The sequence below is a fragment of the Numenius arquata genome, chromosome 3, assembly GCF_964106895.1.
Source record: "Numenius arquata chromosome 3, bNumArq3.hap1.1, whole genome shotgun sequence".
Lineage (NCBI taxonomy): Eukaryota > Metazoa > Chordata > Aves > Charadriiformes > Scolopacidae > Numenius > Numenius arquata.
Genome location: NC_133578.1, coordinates 19,553,074 through 19,579,464, shown reverse-complemented (window position 1 = coordinate 19,579,464; position 26,391 = coordinate 19,553,074). Strand labels below are relative to the sequence as shown.

Genomic DNA, 26,391 nt, shown 5'->3' with positions numbered 1-26,391 from the left:
GGAGCTTTGCCATTAGCGTTTGAAGGCATTTGACTTCTGGGGCCTCTGTGTGGCCCTTATCTGATTTCCTACAGAAACCCTCTCAGTGTCAAAGGTCCCTCCCCTTTAACGTACACCCGTGTCACCGCGCTCCGGGTGTTTGAACTGAAGGAGAAACCGCGGCTCAAAAAAAAAAAAAAAAAAACAACACCAAACAATCAAACCACCAAACAACAGGCGAAGCTGCAGAGCCAGCAGGAAACCCGCGATCTTGCACAAGCTCCCGCTGCCCGGCGGGCCCTGCTTCCTGCAAGCGGCTGCCGCCCCCGGCCCCCCCCGCCCCCTCCCGCCGCTCACGGGAAACCCCCCGAGGGCAGCGGCAGCGCTGCGGAGCCGTGCACCGCCGGCCCCCCCGCGCCCCGCTCCGCTCCTGCGCCCCGGGCACCGGCACCGCCCGCACGCCGCGCTCCTCTGCGCTGGCCCCGCCGCTCTGCTCCGCTGCACCGCGCCATGAAGGTGGGTTAGGGACCGAGGGGGGTTGTTGGGCGGACGGGCAGCCCCGGCTGCCTCCTGACGGCACTTCTCCTTGCAGACCTTCGTGAAGTGGCTGCTGGGGATCCTGGGGGTCGCCGTCGTCGCCACGGTCATCGCCGTGCCCCTGGCTCTGCTCACCGGCGGTAAGTCCCTGGCGGGAGGAGGGTCCCGAGAGGCTTCCCGCGGCCGCCGGAGCTCGGGGGATCCCCTGCCAGGCCCCCCACTGCCCCTGGGGGGGTAAAGTTTTGGGAAAAGTTTGTGCTTTGGGGAACAGTGTTGATAGAGCTGGAGCTTCTGGGGAACGGGGAGGTACTTCGTCAAGGTGTCTCAACCTGGAAGGATGGGGGGGAGTTAAAAAGTCCCTTTAGTCCCATGTGAGCTGAGAAAATACTAGTTATAAGCGTTATCGTTTTTGGCATTTTCTTTTCCTTTCCTTTAGAACCAGCAGTAAAATGCCATTTAGCCAATTTTCTAGGGGGTATTGAAGACATAAGATTCTTTTCCCTCTAATTTGCTTTGTTTGTACAACTTTTGTTAATGTTATTGAGTGAAATTACATACACAGCACAATTACAGAGGTCAGAAGAGTAGGAAAAGACTTGGAGTGCGTCTTTGGACTCTGATCGGATTGTGCTTTCCAGTTTGTCATTGCAGCACTGGATGTTAATGTGAAACAGCATTAAATCCTCATCAGGCAATGCATTGCTTCCAGCTGGTAGGACAGAGCTGCAGGTTAATCTCTCCAGTTGTGTTCTTATGATTAACAGCTGAGGAGCTGTGATATGTAGAATTCAGCACTGCAAAATCTAAGGAAACAAAGTGTTTTCTAGACGAGACCTTTGGTGGTCTGCTGTTTGTGAGGTGCACCCCAAAAGTGTGAAGATGTGTATGTTGATCTTCACAGTGTGTTAAGAAATGAACGCAGCAATTGCGTATGTGCACAGAAATGTCTGGTGATTTTTCTATATGTCAATTAAAGAGGCGGTGCTTGTGTCACTACTGCTCATAAGGCATAACTTACATTAAACTTTTTTTGCAATTCAGCTCTGTCATGATTAATATCACAGTCATTAAAAACTAGATTTTTCAGTAATTAATAACTAGATTTTCAAAGTCCAGGTGTCTGAATTACATACCTTCTGGGCTAAAACTTGGATCAGTGGATGCTGACTCTCTTTTCTGTTATTTTTGGGCAACTTTTTGCCACTTATCTCAAAAAAGCAGATTTTTGAGGTGATAGAAAATACTCTTAGTTTCAGAAGCTGGGAAGAGCAAGAGAAAGGGCCTTCATAGCATATCAGATGAATGTGTGCAGATGTAACAGCTAGTGAATGAATTCAGTATTTAGGCCTGAACTCTGCTGAAGACTTGGTGCTTTTCTACCTTAGTGCCAATGCTACGTCTTACTTAAAATCTAATTTATTTTTTTTCTTTCATAAATTGTAGCATAGGAGCCCTTTTGCCGTAGAGGTGGCTGCAATTTAGAATCAGTCATTGAGTATATAGTAAATAGGTTTTACTTTAAAGAAATGCTTCTGTTGGGCGTCATACAGAATATGCCTTGGCTTGCATCCTTTTTGCTCGTAAAGGAGTAGGGTAATGTGTCAGTCTTTTTTCTGTTGGCTCAAATTAATGCGTGGGAGATTACCTAGCACAGTAGGGTAGTTCACTAGGTCCCTCTGGGTAAAATAAGGACTGAGATGGAGAGGTCTCAGTTCAAAAACTTGAATTCCTGTCGCTTCCCAGATGAGGCCAGCATAACATCTGAATAACAACTGCGACCATTGTATTTCAGGAACTGCAGGGTGCTTTTGAATTTTGGACTGAAGGGTGCTAAACAACTGTTTTCTGTTAGCTGAGAGTGTACAGGTGGTGCACTTATAATTACCCCTATATAGATTAGAGCACTTAATCACTGACAATTTTATTATATGGCTTTTATGAATGACCTCAGGGCATGTGAGTCAGCTGAGGATGCCTCCTGGGACAGTACAGGTGCTGGATGTACAAAATGAAAGGTGGCAAAATTGAGGGGCGGTGGGGAGGAGGAGTAGCCCATGTGACTGTGACTATGTGAAATCAAAGTCTGTTCTGATAAAAGGCACTGTAATTGCAAGCAAGTCTTTATTTCCTCCCAGTGGTTCAAGCATTGTGCAGGGAGTGAAAACAATGATTATTAATATACATACATAATTTTGAGTTTGGATTTCTTACCTTCAGCCTACTGCACTTCTCCCCACCACGCTTCTCAGTGTATTTTCGTTTCATAAGAAATCATGCAGCACGGAATTAGTTTGATAAATGGGTTCCGGTGCTGTGAAAGGTTGTGAAATTTTGCCACTCCAGAGGACTTGTGATTTGTTGGCTCAACTGTAGGCCTGGCAAGCGGAACTTCTGATTTTTCCCTTTCAGCCATTTAGCATGGGGTAATACTGCAGACTTAAATTTGCAAAAGGGTTTCCTAAGTTTGGGTGCAGCCCTTCAGTATTTACCTTGAGGGTCTTCAGCCAGGACTGTTACAAAATTCTATACTTATTGTGTATACCCACTGCTTATTTTGCCACCTTATTATATGTTTAATAATCACATGGGGCTGCTTGCATCAGTTTAATCTCAAAACAGCCTTGGGGTTTGTATTTGAAGTCTGTTGATGAAAGCATTATTATGCTTTGAGGAGCTATTCAAGAGGTGACTACAGTAGCAAGCGGTTAAGCAAGCCGTAAAGCATGAGTGTTTTCAAAAAAATGTTCTCTGTCCCTAATTCACTTACCCATTTACTTATGCTTCTCCCATTTTTTTTTCTCGTGTAACTTTCCATGCAAAAGGCAAATTGGAACATCCAGTGGCATACACCATTACCTGCTCTCTAATAGCAGCTCTTCTTAGGGCCAGCTGGGCAGGAAGGCCAGGAGTGAGAGGAAGAGTGGTCAATGCTGAGAGCAGAAAGGAAACAGTGCCATATCTAGTATCATTCTGCTGCCATGAGCAAGTCATAAACAGCCTTAAAGCGGGGGGTGCTGTACAACTGTCTGGTCATAAACCAGGTTTGTTCAGCCAGAGGTCTAATTCTCCAATGGTGAGAGATGCACTAAATGTGAAGGCTCATCACTGTCATGATTAGATGATACTATGTGTGGGCTTCTGTGGTCTTTTGATAGAAATGTGCCTAGAAGAGATTGGAAAAGTGCAGCAGGTGCTGAGAAAGTTAATGACCTTAAGGTGCCTGAGGGTGCTCTGTGAGTCAGATGCCTAACTGATGTGTTGGGTATTACTAGTGGCTGGTAAAAGCTACCATAAATAGAGATAAGGGTTACTGGCAGCATTATGTTCATGTTGTCATCCCGGGTTTGAAGTTGAAGAATGTTGGGACTGCTGAGACAGCTGTGTGCTTCAAGGACTCAAGAGAGGTGAGGCTGCAGGTTTTCCTTGCAGTTGTGTTAATGTATAACTGAAAAGTCTCCAAATAGCTCTTACCATTGTTCTGTTTGGGATGGTTGTATCTACAGTCTCCTCCTTTGTATCCTATCTGCATTCGGTCCTGAACTAAGCAATTTTGTGACTGGGTGGTGTGGGGGAGTATCTATTGCCAATGTCAACACCCTGCTTGCAACTGAACAGTATGTTTGAAATACAGAGGGACTTCTGGCTGATACACGACATTCGTATTTGAAGACCTGTGCCACAAGATGAATGAATCTGGCCGCTGTGATCTGTCATGTTTTTCTTGGGAATAAAGGATCCTATATTATTCCAGTTTCTGAAAGGCATTACATTTAAGGGTGTTTAGGGAGAAAGCTAGAAAATCTGCAAGGGAATTTAAAGCTATGGATCAGAAATTGATCTTTGAAATAGAATCAGAATCTCTCTGAATCTAGATTCAAAAATTAAGGTTTAGATGAATCTTGACTCTGTGTGGTTTTTTTGGAGAACAATTACATAAATGGTGAGCAGTAGTTAGTTCCTAGCTTCAAAGGACTTCAATCAAAGTCATGGCTGAAATTCTCTCCAAAGTCGTATGGGAGGTGCAGCAGGTTAATCACCATGTTGTGAGTGTGCTGTAGACTTGTCTGTCCAAACAATCTTTTGGCTTGAATCTGACTGTTCTAACTATTCTCTTCTCCCCCTGCATTCACACATCTTGCTCTGCATTACAGGATCTTTGTAGTCTTTGTGTTGTGTGGATATATTACTTTTATAGCTAAAGAAGGAAAAGGTGGAGAATAGAAATGTTTTCCTGCGGTATGTCCTTGACTTCTGTAACTGTCATTGAACTCGGTTATCTACCTAAATTCAAATGTTGAGTAATGTAATATTAAAAAAATATTACCGACAGTGGATTGCTATCTGTAGAACACTTCAGTTATTTTTATTTCCTTGCTTGGCATGAGATGGGACAAATTTGAGAGGAACTCCAGAGCTATTGATTACAAAGTTAATGATTACTTCCCTCTGGGGAAGTCTCTGCAGTCCCCAAAAGTGACAGCTGGGTGAACGGCCTTGGGAGGTCTCACAGCGCTCACCTGTTGGTTATGGTCTCTCCTGGATATCCAGTATCAGCTGCTGGGAATCAGATGGGATTCTCGCTCAGGCAAACCTTTGGCCTCACCCAGCGGAGTCATTTTTACTTTCTTCTTTGCTGGAAATCCATTTCTGTGCTCTAATTGTCACATATCTCAGGCAGTTACCGGGGGCTTGAGTGTAGGGGGGGAAGTTTTTAGTGCTTTTCTGCACACGTTGGAAGAGGAACGGGGAAGAAGGAAGGTTTGGAAAAAATAGCCTGAAATGTCACTTTTTTCTGACTAACTACTGAATCAGCCAGGTTTCCCTTCTTGCATCTCTCCCGCTGCTCCTAAATTATATTCTTAGATTGCAGATCATTCTCACTCTTGTTCTGCTGGCACTTAAAAATGGCAATACTCATTCACCTTTTCTGATTTTTATAATTTCTCTATCCCTTTCTTTCTCATTATTGCTGAGCATCATGGTTATACTTGTCTTTCCCTTGTTCCAGTCTCTCTTGATAGTAGTGAACATGCAGTATAGCTTCCCTTGTTGCTGGTTTTACAGTTTTCCATCTCTTTTAAGTTGGTTACATAAATTCTTGCTCTTTTTCATTACATATGGAAATTAGTAAAATGTGCCTTGACACTGTGGAATAAACAATACATATACCAAAAGTAATTTGTCAACAACTTTAGATTTTGGTATGGTTGTGTGTCATATCATAAACCTTACACAATAGTTAACTTCTTGTTTACTTTACACCTTACACCTACAGAAACCGACTCAATTTTTCTCTTCAGAAAGGGTGACATATTACAAAAAAAATCCAAAATTGAAACAAAACTGTTTATCAACTTCATGTGAGTACTACTTACATAAAAGGTTAAGCACCTTATTCCCAGAAGGACTTAGTTAACTAAGTTTTTGCTGTTGTAACAGGGGTATTATGATGTAAATATTTCCCGTATATCGTTACGACAGTGGAAATATGTATGTGCTGTTGGGGGTAGAGATGAAGAGCTAGTCATTTGGAATTTAGAAAAATAAGTCAGCATCTGGAATAGTCCAAAAGAAAATAGCAAGAATATTCAGCCTTCACAGCCTCTCTGAGGAACCTAAGAGTGAAAGAAGCTGTTTTGCTAAAATATGAACACGCATTGACCTGTATTCAGTCTTCAAAGCCAATTAAATGCTCTGGAATGCCAACTATTTTATTTTGTCAAATTAAACCTGTCTGACACTTTTTTCCAAATGGGCTCTAAACAAGAGCCAAAACGCAGAATTCAATGTACGTTGAGTATCTTTGGTCAGAGGTATGATGTGGATAAGTAAGAATATAGTGGTAGTGGCCTATCTCGCGAAGTAAGAAAATACTTCAACTAGAACTTTTATGACTGTACCCTTACAGCTTGGCGTATGTTTTCATATTCAGTTACTATGTAGAAGGTGTTGACAGAAAATGAAATTTTAATTTTATACACAGCCAACAAATCTTAATAGTGGCCTGATTTTTAGTAATGAGACCTCAGCAAAATATGGATGTCACCAGGGGGAAAAACATTCATCAGTTTGGAAAAATCCCTAAACCTGTTCATCAGCCACCTGTCTTAAATTGGTCCTCCTTTTCCAAGATACAATTTTGTTGCTTTCTGAAGCCCCTCTAATTGAAAATGACACTTACTCAGTTAGGAAGGAGAGAAGTGATATTCCCAACTAGACAACTGTGCATGAATATCAAATGCACATGTGTTCTTAATCCATCAAATTAAATATTCAGTTAATATAGAATAATTAACCTGAGAAATTAATATTCCATGGAAGCTTTGTGAGCAAGAAATCTAAACTAGTAATTTTTTAGAACATTCAAATTTCAGATGGAATTGAGCAAGCAATTTTTTTAACCTTTGCTGAGCATCTTGGACTAAAATCATTGTTTGTTATGGCTCTTGACTTTTATTATGGCAATGGCTGTACAGTCTGTGCTGTACATATGCAGTGCGCTTATTGTTTGGAAATAAGAGTAAAACTGTAATAGCTAATATAAATATCTTCCTGTAGTGTTCTAGATGTCGCATGTATTTAACCTGCAGAAAGATAACATGCACAAATGATTATGAGGTGTTTTTATGTGTGTGTCCTTCCAAGAGTATTTCAAATACTGGGACTCTCAGAATTTAGATGGGCGGGTTGATATCTTGATTGATCAGTCACCATGTCTGTATTTGGGTGTTTTTATCAATGGTTTTTATTCTAGGTCTTTTGATTTGTACTGATGGTAAGAAAAAAGGAGCAACTTAGCCAGTTGAAATAAAAATTGCTTCCCTTCTGGACTGTGTGGATTTGTATGAGGGTAGTTTTTAGGTTTCCATTTAAAAAAAAAAAAAAAGGCATGGGAGGAAGCAGGGAGAGAATTGCACACTTGAATTTAAAAATTGTAGTCTTTCTTTTCAGAGGAAAAAGATTACAAAGACTCGCAAACTGATTTTTTTATTATTACTACTAGTAGTATTTGAACCTTTCAGACTTTGGAAAGAGTGGCTTGTGTGCTACAGCCAGTAAGAAAGAAGTATTTTTCAGCGAAGTTGACTGTAGTGCACTAGAGCTGATGATCAAACTCATTAGCTTAACTGGGTTCAAAGTTTCACTTAGTCTTTTCGTAGTAACTCAGTTACTTAGCTTTAATTTTGCAGTCAAAATAGTAATGTAGGAGTAAAAATTAAAATACCTTGGTGAAAAACACATCAAGAGGGGGATAAATATTTAACCCCTTATTTCATCATAAGCTTATCAGTAAGCATTTCTGATTTAATTATTTTTTTTAAAATTAGACCTTCCCTGAAAATTTTACTGCTCCTCAGATTTGTTGTCTGAGTCATTTCTGAAATTGTAAGTTTAATGTTAAGCAGATGATCCGCAATTGAAGGGTTAATGAACAGGAGCAACAGTATTACAGCATATGTGATAAAGTACAGCAGCTGCTTTAATTTTAGGCTATCCTTTAAGGTCTGTACATCTATTCACGTGGATGCCACATTTCATTCATCTGGACAGCCTTGCCCATCCACCACTCTCAAACACAGGCATGTGTGTCTCTGCTTTCCATGATCCACCCCACAATTGATGTCTCATGCAAATTTAGCAGTCAGGGTTCTGCAGCGAATTTCCCAGAGTGAGCATAGGGGGGAAAGGCATTAAAATCACTTCTTTTCAATTTTTGAGCAGTACAAGTATGCGTTTCCTGAGATAAGAGGGCTAGAGGTCTTCTGTTTATTTTTGTCACTGTCAAAAACTTGTTTTCATTTACTCAGAAGGTAACAGCTCTTGTGTAACTTAAAGCAAAATACCAGCAGAGAAAAAGCATCTGTAATTTTTACATGAGTTTGTTGAGTGATCTCACCGATACTCCTTTATTTTATGCTTGCTGAATTTATCTTGCAGTAAAGCTTTAGTGCCTTCTCACTGCTACCACTTTAGAGCTGGTTAGCTAAACCACATCAATAACAGGAAACAAAACCCCACTTATTTTGGTAGTCCAATGAAGAAGCTGGGATGCAACAATTTGCAGTAACATCAAAATCTCTCTTCTGTCTCTTTCTTTCAGGAAGTACTTCTGAGCCTGACCCACGAAAAACATATACTCTACAGAATTACTTGAACAATGACTATAAGTACAAAACATATAATTTGCAGTGGATTTCAGGTAATTCATTTCTACATACAGCATGAATGTCAAGAAAATATACTGCCCTCAGTAAATATGTATCTTCATACTGAGGTGACTGCTGTATCCTGAAAAAAAAAAAAGTTAAATTATTTATTGGTGCAATTATAGAAAGGTGCACAGCTCAAAGAGTTGTGATTTTTTTTTTCCCCCTTAGATACACGTTCATGTTCACGGCAAGCTGTATTCTCCTGCTGCTAAAAGAGCATACTTACTTCTATGCTGTTTTGTAGAAGCATGTTATACTCTGAAGTGTGTCAGCTTCTTGTACATCAGGCTATCAGGGAACAGGAGGATACATGGTGCTTTTCCTTTTGAATGCGCCTGGTGCCCCAAGAGAAGGAGATGCCAGAAGCTGGAGGCTGTGAGCCCCAGGACTGCATTTTGTGAGCGTTCTTGTGCTACAAATACCCTTTCATTACAGAAGTGGGAAACACAACATTGACCAGATTTTTTAGTTTTATTTGCTGCTTAAAAAGATAAGGGGAAAAGAGAAGTAACTGATGAGCATTTTATTTATTGTTTATTAGCAGTTCTCTTGTTCTTCTAGGAAATCAGTATCTTCACAAAGCAGCTAATGGGAACATCCTACGTATTGATGCTGAAAACGGAACATCCTCCTTAGTCTTGGCAAATACAACATTAGTACGTTGACTTATATAGAATACATGCAGATGTTGGGAAAGGTATTGAATTTAATATTTTGTTCTGCACATTTCTTTGGAATCAGTGCTTTATGTGGTTTTTTTGCCTTTCATTGACAGGATAAATACAAGGCTACCACAGCTATATTGTCTCCTGACCAAAAGTTTGCTCTTCTGCAGTACAGCTATACAAAGGTACGTGTGCACTTTACTTCTCTGAGGATGAAGCTGGGAAATAAAGGTTTGGGAACAACTGAGTGAGAAGGTGGTCTTAAAAGTACGGATGTGAGAGGCTGAGAGAATGTGAGGGAAATGCAGGAGGATGGATGGATGGGATGGATGAGATGGATGTCTGCAGGGGAACAGCGAAGTTGAGCAGGCAGGAGGAGGAGAGAAGCTGTTGTGTTGTCTGTGAGCTTGGCAGAAGAGATAGGACTGTCTGAGAAAAGAAGCTGGATAAAAAGTGGATGGAGAGAGATCACAAGGAGAGCGAGGCTGGGTGGTTCATCTGGGGAGACAAGCTAGAAGAGTAGATAGGCATGAGTGTCTAAGGAGTTGTGTGGGTAAGAAGTGACGGGTAGATATGCTTGTATGCATATGCTTGTGTATATATATATATGCTGTGTATATATATGGTGGTTACATTGTGGTGTTAGGACATAAGAATTTAAAACTGAAGTGAATGAAAAGCAGCATGTGCTTACAAGAGAAGGTTGTCCTTTTGCGCTTGGAGTGGACTTGGGTGTCCTTGTTCCCTGCTGTCAGCAAGCACGTGAAAAACCTCCAGCGCAGTGCCCCATCCTGGCTTGGTGCTGAACCGTGCAACAAAGGTCAGCCTACGGTTATGCCAGCTGGCATGAAAGCCTGGCTCTGTGTGCCACTTGAGGACAGTCACAGAAACCTAATGGAGGTGGTAATTTGCCCTGCAGTGCGTGCACTAAGAAGCCAGTAACTTTGTTGTTGTTCCCTTTGTTTTTCCTAGAGAGCTAGCTGCCTGGTTTGTTTGTAAAAAGCTCAGAGCTGACTTGTGCGGTGTAGAGATACTCGAGCGCCGTGTCACTGAGCTCTGTCTACGTGTTCTGCCTGTGCAGTCCAGGAGTGCCTCTCGCACAGCGCCAGCCACAATCCGTGCACTCAGTCATCGCTTTTTTGCAGTTTTAGCTTCCTTGCTAGGTGCTGCTAAGCCAGTAACCTTTTGTCTTTCTGAATTGTTCAGAATATTTAGAGTTTTCATTGACTGCATCATTAGTGGCCACAAAATGCCTTATATTTTTGCAGCCACCCTAGGCGTCCCCTCTGTTCATGATTTATTGCTTTATAGTATTTTATTTGTTGCAGTCATAAGAGGTAATTTTATTTTAATGCTGAAGCACGATCTTTTAACCTTTATATAATAGTGTGATTGAAAGTTATGTTATTATTAATCTTTATTGCAAGAAAACAGAGTAACAAAATGAATCATGAGGATGTAGACACTTCTTATGTAATAACCATCTGGTTGTGTAGTATTAATTTATTGTTTTATATCTTCATACCAAGATGAAGATACCATCATAGATACCAGATAGCATTATTGTAGCATGTCAACACCGTGGGCTAAATCAAACCTCTGTCAGCCCCATGTAGTGAACGCATTTAAATGTGTCTGTGTTATCATCATCATCTTTCTCTCTGTAAGCGCTCACAGAGTGATACAGACATTCAGAGAGAAAGGGTTTATTTCTGTGACAATATGAATGGGAATGGGTCACCCTGGAACTGGAGGAACTGCTGCAGAAATACTGCTGGGACTTGTAAGGACTACCAAAGAGTAAGATGCCAAGTTAAATAATACAGCATGGAGAATGAGACAGAAAACAGCAAGTGTGCCAGTAAGGCAGAAGGAGGAGAATTAACTGTGCATAGCTATGGTAGTCAGGCATGTAGCTACCAGGATTTCTGAAAATCTGCAGCATCTCTGGCCTCTGTATCTCTGTCCTGAATCAGTCAGTGGCCTCCGTCATAATACTTCAGTGATGACCCCAGAGGGACGGCGATTCTTTAGTCTTTTCTTAAACCTTGCAGAGATTTGTTACCTTGTACGTTCATTGTGTTCTATCACACAAACGTGTGAGGAGGGTTTCAGAGGTAATCCAGACTGTAAGAGACATGAATCCTGTCAAAATGTATTTTGTTAATATTAATATAATTCTTTTGCAGTTGTGGAGGCATTCCTATACAGCTTCATATCACATCTATGATTTCAGTAGCAGGTCAGTAATTTTTGCACACAAGACATAATTTTAACACTATTTTGCAATAAAATGGCATTTCACTGATTTATCTTAGCTGCATTTTGGTTTCGTTTTTTCCAGTTCTATCTTAGATGATGGACTACTACCTAACGACACACAATATATATCCTGGTCACCTGTTGGTCACAAACTGGTTAGTAAAAATAAGTGAAACTTATATAAAGAGTCATTTTTGTACACATGGCATGTTAGATCACATTTTATGTACCCTTGAGGTTTTGGGACTTTCCTGCTGCTAGATAAGAAGCTGGATTAGTTTCCAAATTCGCTGCTGTTGCTGGAAAGACTCCAAAATCCCTCTGTGTGTTTTGTTTTGTTCTTTAATGAAAAGGCATTCCTGAAAGCAGTAATGGCCCCACTAGTCATATAATGCACAAATGCACAGGAACTTCATATTTGTACAGTTGCAGACAGTAGTTCATCCCTTTCAAAGGCAACAGTATTACAATTGTCTACTTACTCATCACTGGGATTTCCTCTGTGATCTCCTAATTACACCATAAGCAATGAAGTGTTGGTGGATGCGTGTAATGGGGATTAGAGCATCAAAATCTCTCTTGTATTCTTTCCCACTGTCCTTTTCTTCCTGCTTTCCTCTCCAGTCCATGGCAATCATGACAGCCACTGTGCTTGCAAGGCCTGTGTATTCCTTATGGTGAGTGTTGGATCTGACTAAAGATCAGTCACCAGAGAAGGTGGTGTTTATTTGTTACAGGAATTATAGAGCCCAACCACAGAAGCAAAGGATGTTGAAAAGAGCTTTCTGCATCGCAGAGTGAAGCTCTGGAATAAAACTGAGTTGTTCAGTTGTTGGAGAGGAAAAGCAAGGGTGATTAGAGAGGCAGGCAGGTAGGTGCCAAAAACTAGAGGAGTTCTGAGCACTACTGATGAAATGCACCATCTTTGCAGACCTATTAGCAATGCTGAGACCCCCATCTCTGTTTTACCATAGTACTGATAGTTTTCTTTGAAAGACAGATTATGGAAAAACAACTAATGAAAGAAAATAAGCTTGTATCTCAACAGAAAATGAATACCGAGGTTTTCAAAACTTGATAAAGTGATTATGTCATTTATCATAGTTGATTGGTTTTTGCATCTAGGCCTGAAGTTAGGTTACTACACGTGATATGTATTAGTAATTCAAGTCTGTTAAGTATCAATGATGCTTGGTGAAATGCAACTTTCAAAGACAGTTTTTGTCATCTGATGTAAATTTCCCACTAGAGGTGGCAAAGGAAGGAAGTAGAATTCACTCTTAACAGTAATTGTAATCACAACGATGTTTTGCAGGCGTTTGTTTGGAATAATAATGTTTATGTAAAAGCTTCACCAACAGCAAGTTCTGTGCAAATCACTGCAAATGGAGAAGAAAATAAAATTTTCAATGGAATACCAGATTGGGTTTATGAAGGTAACTATATCAAGCATATTTTACTTTCCGTCACGATGTAAAAACTTTGGTTTATTGTAGTTATTTTATTATACATTTCCTGTTATTGAAAAGTGCAAAATAATCTTAAGTCTGAATTTTAACAGAAGCATGCATGCTTACCCAAGCTTAATACCTGGCTAGTGTGAGGATCTAAGAGTGGAAATGAGTTTGCCTAACTAGCAGCTCATCATTGGCAGTCATAGTATGTGAATTAGCTTCTTAGGAGAGATTATTAGCATTGATCTAATGTCTCATTTCAGAACCCTGACAAATAATCTGGACTTTGGTATCTGAACTTCAATTAAAAAAAACCAAAACCTATTAAAAACTAATGAGAACAGTACCTAGGATAGAAGAGCCAACTTATCAATTATAACTTAAATGCATTTGCATCTCTTTCAGAGGAAATGTTTGGCACCCATTCTGCTCTCTGGTGGTCTCCAAATGGCGATTTTGTGGCATATGCAGCATTTAATGATACACAAGTTCCTGTTATAGAGTATTCCTTTTATTCTGAGGACACTCTGCAGTATCCAAAAACCATTAGAATCCCATATCCCAAGGTTTGTGTTATTTATTAAACATGGTTGTTCTGCAGTTTCATTAAGAGAGTAGTCTCATTTAATCAGTTTCTGCTAATGAAAATATTGTCTGTCTCTCCTCAACAGCTTGCTGTGATTACTGTTTCTGAAGTCAACAGCATCTGGCAGTGTTAAAGTATTTCATTATTTCCAGGGGAAAGCAAATAGCAAAAAAAAAAAGTATAATTTAAGGTTTTGTTGTTTCACCAAAAGGTTTTGAGGTAGCAAGTATATGTCGAGATAAAAAAGCTTTTAGGGAATTGAAGTTGGTACGAAGCATTTGGCAGATGTACATTGTGATAAGATTGTATGTGGTATTGATACTGGAATCTTCTTCAACTAATGTAGCATTTTTAGTTGTTGGATGCTTCCTATATTGGGATGAAGGAGAGAAATCTGCTGATGGAGTTTCTTTGCCCGTACCTAAAGCTATTTCAGTTTTAGCTGTGAGTGAAGCCTTCAGTGCATGCAGCTGCTTCTTCTGCTCCTTCCCTTCCATGTGACTTTGTGCCCACTGCTTGTGGCACAGTTGGCGCTGGACTAAGTGATTGAGAGTCAGAGTCCAGTGCACTCCAAACAGGTTCTTTCAGATACTCCACATGTGGAGGGTTTAATGTTTAATACAAGATTTACCTGTGTGAAGTTATTTGACATTACACGGGATTTTGATTTAGCAGAGCGATGCACAATACAAGTACAAATTAGCCTTAGAGTACAACAACTGCATTGTACTGCTGAATCGCAGTACAAACATACTTCTCATTGCTGGTCTCCATAACATGCTCACCACCACGATGCTGGGCATTCCCATTGCTGGGAAGGGATATACAGGTTGAAACCATCCCAAGCACCTCACTTTCTTCAGTTCTTTTTGTTCATCATCTGTTTTTCATACTCTGTGTTGGGCTGAGGCACCTGTATATCCCCCCCACGCTGGTCTGGCCAGCTCAGGAAGATACTTTCACTCTTTTGATTAACTGGGGCTGAACAGCCAATATAGCCAGCTGATCACTCAACTGATACAGCTGTTTGTCTGGTGTAAAAGCCGCCCTCTGGTCCTCTTGGTGCCACGTTCAGCTTTCTTTGCAGCAGCCATGGTCAGTCACTCCCTACCCTTCCCAGAGCTTCAGGAGCATGTGGCCTTTGCCTGTTTCCTTGGAGCCTCTCCCAGAGGGTCACTGACAGCTACAGGGACTCTGCCCTGAGCCTGGCACCTGTGGAGAGATGTAGGTGTGGAATGAAATTCCAGTTTTAATTGTACCTTTTATTGCAAACCGCTTTTGTTTGGAATATTGCTGACTTCTGGAGGTAGGTTGACTGCAACTACCTAATCATTACAATGAGGACTTGGCTAGTTAACTTCTAGAAGAGCAGCCCTTACTGACAAAGTTACGTTGCTGTCGGTACCCAGTAGCACTACATTAAAAGTAGTGGGGTATATGCTGCAGTCACAGCTTTGATTATGGTAGAGGCAGCTAATTACCATGGAATCATAAAATGGTTCGGGTTGGCAGGGACCTTGAAGATCACCTAGTTCCAACCCCCCTGCCATGGGCAGAGACACCTCCCACTTGATCAGGTTGCACAAAGCCCCGTCCAGCGCAGCCTTGAACAGCTCCAGGGACGGGGCATCCACAGCTTTCCTGGGCAACCTGTTCCAGTGTCTCACCACCCTCACAGTAAAGAATTTCTTCCTGATACCTAATCTAAATCTCCCTTCTTTCAATTTAAAGCCATTACCCCTCGTCCTATTATATGACCACTTAATGTAAGGTATCAGTTTCGATGAAGAAGCGCTTTTCTGTCTGTTAGCAATGGATTTGAATCACTGTTAGATACTGCATGTGGGACGAGATACGGTCAAAAGTGGCTTTGGGTAAAGCATGCCCTATGTAGTTACGAATGTTTCTAAATGCAGTAGTCTTTCTTATCTAGAAATGCATTTCTAACACTTTGATATAAAAAAACCACAAAGGATAATTTATGTATCAATCTTAAGAACTGCATTTAGGAGCTTGTTTTTTCACATGTTTGAAGTTGGCTGGTTCTACCTGACTGTCTGTAGTAATTTCTTCATCTATAGTTTCAAACACTTCACCAGGAATATTCTCTCTTCAGAAGTACAATGAAAATTTTTATTTTTAGGCAGGAGCTACAAATCCAACTGTGCGGTTCTTTATTGTGGATACCAGATCACTTCCTGTTTTCCACTCTGCTGAAATTTCTCCACCTGCAGTAATAAAATCAGAGTAAGAAATTTTGCTTAAATATTTGCTTGTTTCTTTTGGTGGGAAAGGAGGAGCTTATGTGTGTGGCCACCTTATAAGCAGTGTATATGGCAGTTTTTCCCAGTCGTGCAGCTCTGGTAGCAACAAGATTTACCAGAGAAAATCTGCACAGAGATTATCCTCCTAGTGATTATATATAGATGGCATATTCCATGTATGTTATATTCAGAATGTGACAAGTTCTTGGCTCATCACATTCAGTGGAGTCTAACTATGGTGAAGTCATTTCACAGTACAACTTTAATATGAGCAAGTTTTGGTATAATCAAATTATAATATATGTATTCCAATTCACTAGGGGAAAAAAACAAAACAAAACCTTAATGGTAAGTGAAGATTTGATTTCATTGGAAGCAGACTCCTTGCTAAGGCAAGGTATCATGGTTGTCTTCAGATTTATACTTAAAATGTTTGTTTTCTTTGGAAACGTGGTGAAAACCAGCACCTCTCACAGTAAATGGAAAATTGTATTTCTCAAAATGCCACTGGAAAAGCACAACATGATATAAATGTATTTTGTAAAGAGCAGCTAAATTGATTTAAAATGCATGCACACAGAATTTGGTATCCCAGATCTTGGGTTTTGTTTTTTCTTTTTAACAGTATTGTGGAAATTTTTTAGAGGTTTGCACTTACAAACATGGTGGGTATGGAAGCACAGGTTATGCTGATAAATTTCAGGGGAAAAGAAAAAAAAAAAGGTCTGTTTAGCTGGTGCATAAAACCAGCATTTTGTACATGGTGGCCAAAAAGCTGTAACTGGAATGTCAGTGCTGTTCCCTTTCAGTCCTCACCGCAGCGTAACTAACATCTCTGTGTTAACCAAGATATGCAAGTTTTTATGAATACGTTGTTTGTTTATCCTTTCTCTGTAGTAACACTGCATTAGCTAGATGTTATATAGCTGTTGTGCGCTGTTTTTTTCTCCAGAATTTCAGTGCCTCAGAATTATAAGCCCTTTATGTTTTGGTCCGTTCTGATTAAGATCTCTGCTAAGATCTCTGCTGTCTCAGAGTTAAACGTTTTACCTTTTGTTAACACCTAGTGAAAGCTGAACAGTGTTGCTGAGTGACCTGGGGAGAAAAACCATCATCTCCCTTCCAGCGTTGTACCCATCTGGCTAATACAGGCCTGAGTTACATGAAATTAATCCATTTTTAAATAAATGTAACACTCTGTAAATCAGGATTAATACAAAGATAAATCAAGTCTTGAATGATGAGTGCAAGGATCAAAACTTAATCCTTCTCCTAACAGCTGATCTAAATAATAGTTAAGCCTCAACATGTGCGTCCTGCAGAAGTTGAGGTGGCCAGAACAAGTCTCGGGGAATTTTGCAAGAGCAAAAGTACGTGAGGAGCAAAAGGCAAGTGATGTGCAGTGTTGCTGTCGAGTGGTTTTGCTCCTGGAACGACAATGTAATGAATATTTGCACAGTGTGTATATTTATACCACTGTATGACAGGAAAGGTTAATTTCTGTGGTGGAAAATTCTATTTTTGCTTCCTGGAGCTAAATTCTGAGTAAAACTAAGTTTGAATTGGTGGCGTACTTCACCCCATTCACCTGGGTGTTGATTTCGAGGGGCAGTGCCATGGTTGCCTGTTGCAGCACTATCCAGAGCTTGTCGTATGCGCAGCAGTCGTACCCCAGCATTTGAAGAGGGAACAGTGCACTTCAGTTTCAGAGGGAAACTTCTATTATTTGTCAAGAAAAGCTGCCAAAACGTGGCATGGCAGTGCTTTGCCACGTAAGGTGGTAGATGAAACCTGACTCTTTTTGCATGAATGACCAGCTTGAAGTCCATACAGCGTTTAAACCCCACTTTCAGCATCATGGGTACAGGGGTCTCCTGTTGGCTAACAGGAGGATGAAAGCAGTGGATGCTTCTTGTCTGAAATGATCTGTCCTAAAAATAAGTCGTCTCTGAGTAGAGAGTTCCCGACAGTGATTGCAGGAATATCCTTTCTCAGCAGCAAATGAGGAAGGGCAATGCAAAACTACTGTACTCTATACTTGAGTTAATTGCAGCTTAGTTAATATTTCATAGGCTGTTGAAAACTGAAGCAGCGTTCATAGTCTCTGCAATAACAATAAAGTATTTACCATAATAAAGAACTTTTTTTTGTTTTTTTCTTTTTTTTTTCATCTGTCCATCTTGTCTGATTGTCTGTCATCTATAAGAATCAGAATTGTTAACTTCTCTCACTTTGAAGGAACAAAAACTTTTACAAAACAGGAGAAATTATTATTATAGGTACATGAAGAATGGCAGTTTCATTTTTTTCCAAACAAGCTCCTGCAGAGTGCTTTTATAAGTTGTTTTTTTTTATTATTGGTCTGAAATATACTGTTTGAAGCTAGCTGCTTGAAGCCAATTGAAGTAGCAATTAAATGACCTATCAACTTCCTAGTCAAATATGAATGTGAAAATAGACCTTTTTAAAAAATTTTTAAACTGTAATCTAGAAATAAACCTGAAGTGGTCAGTAACCAGTTGGCATATATTTTTAATCCATCCACAGTAATTGTAGTTTTTTCTTTTTCTCCCCTCCCCCCTGCCCCCTTCTCCCCAGCGATCACGAAGATATTCGCTCTTACCACAAAACTTCCCCCACGTTTTTGTTAACTAACTTTGGGGAAAAGGGGAACATGAACTTGGAACTTCCAAGTCAAATGTGCAAATTCTGGTTAAAAATGTATACTTGCCTTGGAGGGGAGGTTTGTTTTATTTTAGTTCATAAGGCTTCTAGGAGATAGGAGAAATCTAAAATAAGAATAGATGAGTACATCTAACAGATCATAATGGTAAACAAAACCACTAAATTTTATGTGGTGCCTTTTTAGAATTAATATACAGGAATATTCATGAAAATGATACTTTTCTTTCAGATACTCCTAGTCTTCATGTCAACTAATTGGTATTCTGAAGATGAAAGTAAAATATTCAAATAGTAATTCTTGTTCTTGGTACGATCTCTCCCTCCATTCTGACTAATGGAAATAAATACTAAATAATCAAAGATATGTGTTACTCAGAAAGTGCTTACAAGCAACCAACTTCATACAGCTAAGGATAAAACTCCAAAATCTAAGGTCCATACAACTTGACATTCAGAAGAATTTCCTCTAGATATACATAGTACAAGATATATGAACAGTCTGGAGTAGCTATTATTTTATGCATTAGAGGATAGTGATCTGGCTGTTAGAATTTAATTGCAGTCTTTCTGGAAGCGGGTACGTACAAACTATCTAATTCTTTATTCTATGAATGAAAATAACCAAGGCATCTACTAGCAGCAAAAACAATTGGCAAAAAAACAGTGCAATTAGATTTGTATCATTGTTTATTGTTGAAGAGTAGATTGAAATGAAAATAGCCAGATGAGTCTCATTCAGTGAATTGCTGAATGCTATTGTATAGGATGCTATTACAGAGAGGATTTTAAATGTCAAATGCTATTGCTTTTTTCAGGGAACATTATTTGAGTGTTGTAACATGGGTGACAGATGAAAGGATCTGTCTGCAGTGGCTCAAAAGAATTCAGAATTTTTCAGTGCTCACAGTCTGTGACTTTGAAAATGCTACTGGAAGTTGGTCATGTCCACAGGTAAGAAAATGAGGTGGGAGAGTTGCAATGCTTGATAAATGAGACTAGAAAGGAGTAGAGTATCTCTGTACGTTTATCTTTGTAGAAGTGTAGCCTGATGTAAAATAAACATAATTGTTGTGGGATTGTTTGTTTTTTCTTTTTAAGGAAAAACAGTTTACGGAAGAAAGTAGAACTGGCTGGATTGGCAGAGTGAGTATTCAATTTCTAGAACTGCCATATGCTAAATAATACTGATAATTAAGAAAATGTCATGGGAGCCTCTTGCTGGTTGCAATGCCTCTCGTGCCCAGGTCTGATCCATTCACTTGTTGCAATACATACAGATATGAAAAAATGGTCTCAAGTGGAGCTGCTGTGATACCCCGCTCCCGGTTTTAAACTTTCGTGGGAATGGGGTTCTGAACTCCCAAGCTGGGCTGACAGTGTGGCATGGGCTGGAGGTGTAACTGCATCTTCTGTGACCTATGCATCGTGTTCAGCCTGCCAAAAACCAGAGTGCTCCTTCCAGGCTCCTTTCTTAATTCTGACCTACTGCTTTTATAGCAATAGGTGGGGGAGTGCAGGAGCCAGGATTCAGAATTCCCTTTGTTCTGGGGGAGTTGTCTGCTATGCTGATTTGGCTGCTCTCCAGTCTTCTTGCCACCTCCAGCATGATCTAGGGGATAAAATGTATTGAGAAGTGTGTCCTATAACCTTTGAATTGTGTTGGAGGAAAGGCACAGAGGACAAAAGTCATTTTTAGCATTTCAGATTACAGCAAACCATTCCAGGTTTTCCTTGGGTTTTTACTTATTTATTGTACCCCCTCCCCAAAATATCTATTGGAGAGAACTAGGGACTAGATGCATATAACTGACCAGATTAAAATTTTCATATGCTTCTGCCAAACCAGTCGCTACTGTCTGGATGATGCTTTCCAAGCTGCCTCTCAGTCCTTTTGTACATCGTAGAGAGTAGGCACCTAATGAACTACACAGAAGATCTGGGGGAAGTGAAGCAGAGATGCAAAAGTTCAGACTTGGAGGGAGAAATGAGTTTCAGAGTTTTTGATGAGAACACAGAGTACACTTTCCACTCCCGCATTTTCCACACACTGATTATGCTTTAGTCACTAATTCACTTTTGAAGTCAAAAATGAAAGTTTAAAGAAATGCAAAGAGGGAGGCAACAGCAGGGATGAAATCATCCGCAGTATGAAGATGAGAGATCAACCCACCTGCTGTCAAATTTGATATGGAAAGGAAGGCCTTAACGCTGACACATTTTGCTTCTCTGCAGCAAAGGCTTCACAATTAGACAATGTGATGATCAAGCTGCAGACTTTGTAAACAGTTGTGCAAAATGAGAGGGCAAAATGTGAGTCTGTGCCATTAAACTAGGTTGTTGGTTTTTTGTTTCTTTTAAAGAGACAACCCACATCTTCGGAGCTGTTGGAAGAAAAAGATAATCTCGCTGTATGATTCTTGGATTTGAGAAGGGAGTGGAAAGTAGGGAGGATTAAAGAGGGGATAGGAAAGGTATATTTTTTCCTTTCTTATCTGCTTAGGGAAGATAAAATGGCATTTGACTGATAAGGGATATTTTTATATATATGTGAGATGTATATATACATGTATGTATATACAATTCATGTAAGTGTATATACAAACCTAAGTAAATTATATATGTGTGTAAAATACAGACATATAGTTTTCTCTTTGTATATAACTATACATATATTCTCTTTTTCAAAAATAGAGATGAAATTATACTTAATCTAAGAATGCTCAGAACAGCCTGTGTTACTGCGTAAGGCTTCCAGGTCATGATCTAAGTTAGAGCTTGCCAGTTGAGTTGAAGGAAAGTCACACTTTGAAAAAGCAAGACTGTGATAAGGGAGAAACTAGCAAAATATTTGCCAGGGTATTTTTTGCAAAAATATTGCTAGGGAAGAAGGAGACTTTATATGGAGCACATGGGTTAGGGAGACTCAAGTTCTGTCGTTCCTTACTGAGTGACCGGAGTAGAGTTACTTTGTCTTTCTGTTTCATTTTCCATTTCAAAAATAGGTATTACATCTCAGAGTAATTGCACAGTGTCAGTTGGCTAATTAACATTTAGGTGTTTTGGACACTGACCACAGATATAACTCTTATTTCATTAGGCTCAATTTCATTCCTTTATTTTTCTCTCCACTGTGTGGAGCACATCCAAATGACAGCCAGTAGAAGGAATCCATTCATTTGTCACTCACAATTGATAAATGGATAGTTCCTTCATGAAATTATCGTTCCAGTTTGGGTTCTCTGGCATTCTGTAATCACCTACTTACTACCAAAATTTGCTCCTGCAAAGCAGCTTATTGTCTTTGAACAAAGGGGGGACAATTTTCACTCTCAAGCTAAAAAAAAAAAATTAAAGAGTTAAAAAAATTTGTTCAAAAATACATGTTTTGAAATGAGAAGTTTGTGAAAGACCTGTATTTGGAATGTTTACATTGCTATATGTTACAGCTTCTTGTTGGCATTGAACACAATAAAACAATGACTTTAAAAGTAGGTGCACGTCTTGTTTCCTAAAATGCTAGGAAACTAGGAACACCGGTCAGACTTCAAATTCAAGGGGGATAAAGGGGACATAGTTCATTACCAGAGCTAATACTCAGGAAATTGTAGTCCTTAGGGAGCAAGAAAATGTTTGAAGTGTATTTACTTTTAGAGTAATGGCTACTGGTTCTACCTTAGACTAAGTCAGTAGGCAAAAATTTCAGCAGTACATTCAGTGATGCATTGTTTTAAGTATTGAAACTCCTGTTTAGAGATAACAAACTCTAAATTTATCATTTTGGTTTTGGAGTTCTCTCGTTTGCTTAATAGACATCTTTCTGGTGTTCAAGTTTCAGCCATCTGTCCCTCACTTTGCACCCGACAATGCTACCTACTACAAAGTCTACAGCAATGGAGAAGGTTACAAGCACATCCATCGCATAAGGCGCTCAGAGGTAAGTAACGAGGTGTAGGACTGCTGACTTGTATTTCTCTTGGTCGTCGAGGACCTTCACGTTCTAATTTTTGCCTTGCCTTTTCCCACCCCTTCAGGGTCCAGTACCTATTACTGCAGGAAAATGGGAAGTAATTAGCATAGAAGCTGTAACCGATAACTTTTTGTAAGTATTGTAATTAAGCTATTGATTCCTATCAGGAGGGCTTGTAACAAGGGTCTAAGCAAGCAAGGAGGCAGAACAGGGAGGTGGTGTCATTTAGCTCATAAAAATCTGATCTAAACATGTAAGATAAACCTTTAAATATTGTAATGTGCTGTAAATATTTTATCAAAACCAATATGTTTTGCTTTTATAGGTACTACATTAGTAATGAAAACGATGGAGCGCCAGGAGGAAGAAATCTTTATAAGTAGGAATTTTTTTCTGCAGTATGAGTAAAATATTTGTTAATGAAAAAGAAACTTTAAGAAAAAACATTGCAAAATAAAAGATTAGGATGTTCACAGTCTAATGTGGGATCCTGTATAGGATATTTAATGAAAATCAGTGTAGGAGTATAAACTGTAAAAATATTTTTCTGTAAATTTAGTTAATAAAGGGAAATTCTGAAAAGAAGAAACCAATCCCCAAGCAACAAAGCCCTAAAAAGAAATCTAATGCTTTTTTTGCTATGATTATAGTTCCAGTATTAATTTAACTCAGAAGTTTAAAATCTGTTTTCTGTAATTTTTAAATCTTAATTAATTCTGAATTTTAACGTATTTCATTTGGTCATCTTATTTAAAGCACATACATTTGTTTAGCATAGCTTAAAAAAAAAAAGGTCTTTCATCTCTGAAATGACGCTCATCTACTTTGCAGAGTGCTCTTGGAAAGCAGTCCAAATTCTACTAAATGTGTTAGCTGTGATCTGAATAAAGAAAGATGCCGGTATTATTCTGTGTCCTTCAGCAAAGACGCACAGTATTATCAGCTAGATTGTGGTGGTGAGTATATCTGGAATTAATTGACATAAACATGACTCACTGATTAGCTGGGTGGGAAAGTTCACTTCGTCAAGATCTTGATATGTACTCTGTAACAATGATATGTGTTGATATCATCGGATAAATGCATTGGCAGTGGAAAAACATACTCCCTCGTAGGCACAAAAGCACCTCACAAAAATTACAAGGATAAAATTTGATAGTTCTATCTGTTGGTGGACCTGAAAGAGGTGCAAACCACTCCTGTCTGCTCTGCATCTCTTCAAGAGCTGCATGGGGAGCTCTGTCTGTAGAAGGAGTTTGGAGGCTCTGGGAGCAAGGTGAGCACCAGGCCGGGTAAAGAGAAGTGCTCTATGTGTGGGAATAAAATCAAGATAATTCAAAAAAAATGCAATTAACATAATCCTAAATTAAGCAATGGGACTGTAGTCTGTCTTTGACCTGTAGTGCTTGTGCTAGATAGTACAAAAGAGAAATTAATCAAAGGGTAAGAAAAGTAAAGTTTTCCCTAAAATTTCCCTTAAATTGAAATGTATGTTGTTTTTTAAGATGCCAAGATCTTCCTTGATCTCTGGGCAAGAAGGACAGAGAGCAGAGAGGGAATTGTTCTCTTAGGTTGTAAAAATGGTTGTTTGAAGAAGACTGCTGTGGTCTCCATGACAAGGCTTGATGATTTCCAAACCGTAGTCCACAATGGATGGGTTGGACCTTTTGCAAAAAGTCCGAGTTTAACTCTTCAGTACCTGATAACCATGTGGTTCGCCAGTGAGACAGTCTGAATATTTTAGGGGATCCTGTCACTTGAGTTTGGGCCCAACTAACTTAAAATCCAGCTTGTGCAGGCTGGAGGGAAAACAGTTCTGAGCTTTTATGATTCATCCGCTTCCAATTACTTTCCGAGAGTTGTGTTGTGGAACAGCATGCAAACGTGAAGGTTTCATGCTCTGTTAACAGGTCCTGGCCTGCCCATGTCTACTCTGCACAGAAGCAATGATGATCAAGGTATGGGATTGTCTTAACGAATAATTTGTGTTGAGCCAGAAAATTGCACTGTAAATTTATTTTAATTTTGTTCTCATTGCTTAGCATAATAATTAAAATGTCAGTTACAAAGGGTAAATTTAATTTCAGATAATTGCTGTAGTACAGTTAAGCATAAGAATAAATTTATATAGCTTGGCATACATTTATTCATCGTTTATTTAGTATTATTTTACATTGTGCTAGAAAACAGTGACTAATGTATGACTTATTTACTGATAATTGTTTAGTCTTTCTGAAATTGCAGTTAGATGAAAAATGGGGAAACTAGCTTTCTGGTTACTAAATTACTGAACAAAAACTGTATCATAAACATTGAATCTGAGAGGAAAAACAAAAACTGCAGTAAACGAAGACTGCAATGTAGGTTGCTATCATCTCAGACTGAATTTTTAAAGCAGTGCATAATTAAAGAGCAATGCATGTGAAAACAATGTATTTCATCTTTGACTCTTACTCTGCCATGTAGTCCTCAGATACTTGGAAAATAACACTGAACTGGAGAATTCATTGAAAGATATTCAGATGCCTTCAAAAAAAATAGAATCCATTCGTGTAGGTGGATACAGTAAGTTCAAAAACACGTTTTACCTTTCTCTGTCCCTTTCACCAAGTGCTTCAAGGTCTTCTGCTGTAAAGCATGGCAAAAAAGATGGGTGTAATGGGGATTATTGCAGTTATTCAGCAGTTAAAGGCAAGACAAGATTGTATTTTTTTACATCTCCAAACATTCTGGTTTTTTCTGAAATCCCAAAATATTCATATCTAAAATATGCTTTTTCCCTTGTATGGTATCTTAGTGTTTTCATGGTACCAGTTAAGCCACAGTAAAGTGGCTTAACTGCTTTTTTCTTTGATTATTACCTGAAAAATAGAAGTCTCTAACACTACATTAAATAAATGAGAGGAATGGGGGGTGGGGCACAAAGCTCATAAGAATTGTTGAATGTAAGTTAAATTGTAAATTCAAGTTGGTCTTAATTTACAGGTACAAGTCACTTTGGTTTGTGTTAGAAGGTTGGTAAAGTGGAGGAGAAGTTCCGATATTATCAAAAAATGAACACAGAATCTAAATGAAAAAGCTTGCAAAATCATTTAGGCTACATTTCAACAAGATCACTTTTGGATTGAATAGTCACCTTCTTAAAAGCACGTTCACGCTCCAAGACTACATAAACTTCTAAATACAGACTAGAGCAAAATGCTAGAAAATGACTGTTAATGCTTTGCTGGTGGTGCTCCTCTGAATTTGCACGTCTGGATACAGAAGCTTTCCTGATGTGCTCCTAGGCTGAGGAACATCAGATAGACCAGCAGTGGCAGGCCTGGTTCCCATCTGAACTCTTCTTGCTCCAGTCTTTGCTACTAGCTCTTATCTTCATGACAAACTTCCTCTTGATAAAATGAATGAATATTCTTAATGGAATTATATTTTACAAACTGTATTGAGTTCTGTCCGTCATTGTTAACTGTTCTTTTTGATGCCTCCTTCCTTCCACTGTTACCTTATTTATATAATAACTCTCTTTGTCTTTGTGTTTTCTGTCTTTTATTTCTGTCACATTTTTACTAGGGCTAAAGATGAAATCTTCCAGGCAAGATGGAGGTTTAAAGATGTTCTTCGTGCTATCAGTTGTATATTCATCTTTTTATTCCTCTTTGTTCTTACTCCTTCATCTCTTCAGGGTAAAAGCTTGTGGGTAAGGGGAATCTATTTTTAATGTCACAAATAGGAGAAATAAATCCATTTACATAGTCCTACTTCAAGTTCCAAGGCTGCTAACA

At 39.3% G+C, this 26,391-nt stretch overlaps 1 protein-coding gene across 1 annotated transcript in view; it reads left to right on the top strand.

The window, feature by feature from the left end:
- The first annotated feature begins 489 nt into the window (after positions 1-489).
- Positions 490-26,391, top strand: part of LOC141463368 (dipeptidyl peptidase 4-like) — a 40,049-nt gene continuing 14,147 nt past the window's right edge. Inside the window, exons 1-18 of the mRNA XM_074145721.1 lie at positions 490-495; positions 572-656; positions 8,618-8,716; positions 9,288-9,382; positions 9,502-9,576; positions 11,581-11,633; positions 11,736-11,808; positions 12,969-13,089; positions 13,513-13,673; positions 15,837-15,940; positions 19,458-19,593; positions 19,741-19,785; positions 22,472-22,576; positions 22,674-22,741; positions 22,935-22,988; positions 23,441-23,565; positions 24,520-24,567; positions 25,076-25,174. Of these exons, the coding sequence (XP_074001822.1) occupies positions 490-495; positions 572-656; positions 8,618-8,716; positions 9,288-9,382; positions 9,502-9,576; positions 11,581-11,633; positions 11,736-11,808; positions 12,969-13,089; positions 13,513-13,673; positions 15,837-15,940; positions 19,458-19,593; positions 19,741-19,785; positions 22,472-22,576; positions 22,674-22,741; positions 22,935-22,988; positions 23,441-23,565; positions 24,520-24,567; positions 25,076-25,174 (1,552 nt within the window). The remainder of the gene's footprint in view (positions 496-571; positions 657-8,617; positions 8,717-9,287; positions 9,383-9,501; positions 9,577-11,580; positions 11,634-11,735; positions 11,809-12,968; positions 13,090-13,512; positions 13,674-15,836; positions 15,941-19,457; positions 19,594-19,740; positions 19,786-22,471; positions 22,577-22,673; positions 22,742-22,934; positions 22,989-23,440; positions 23,566-24,519; positions 24,568-25,075; positions 25,175-26,391) is intronic.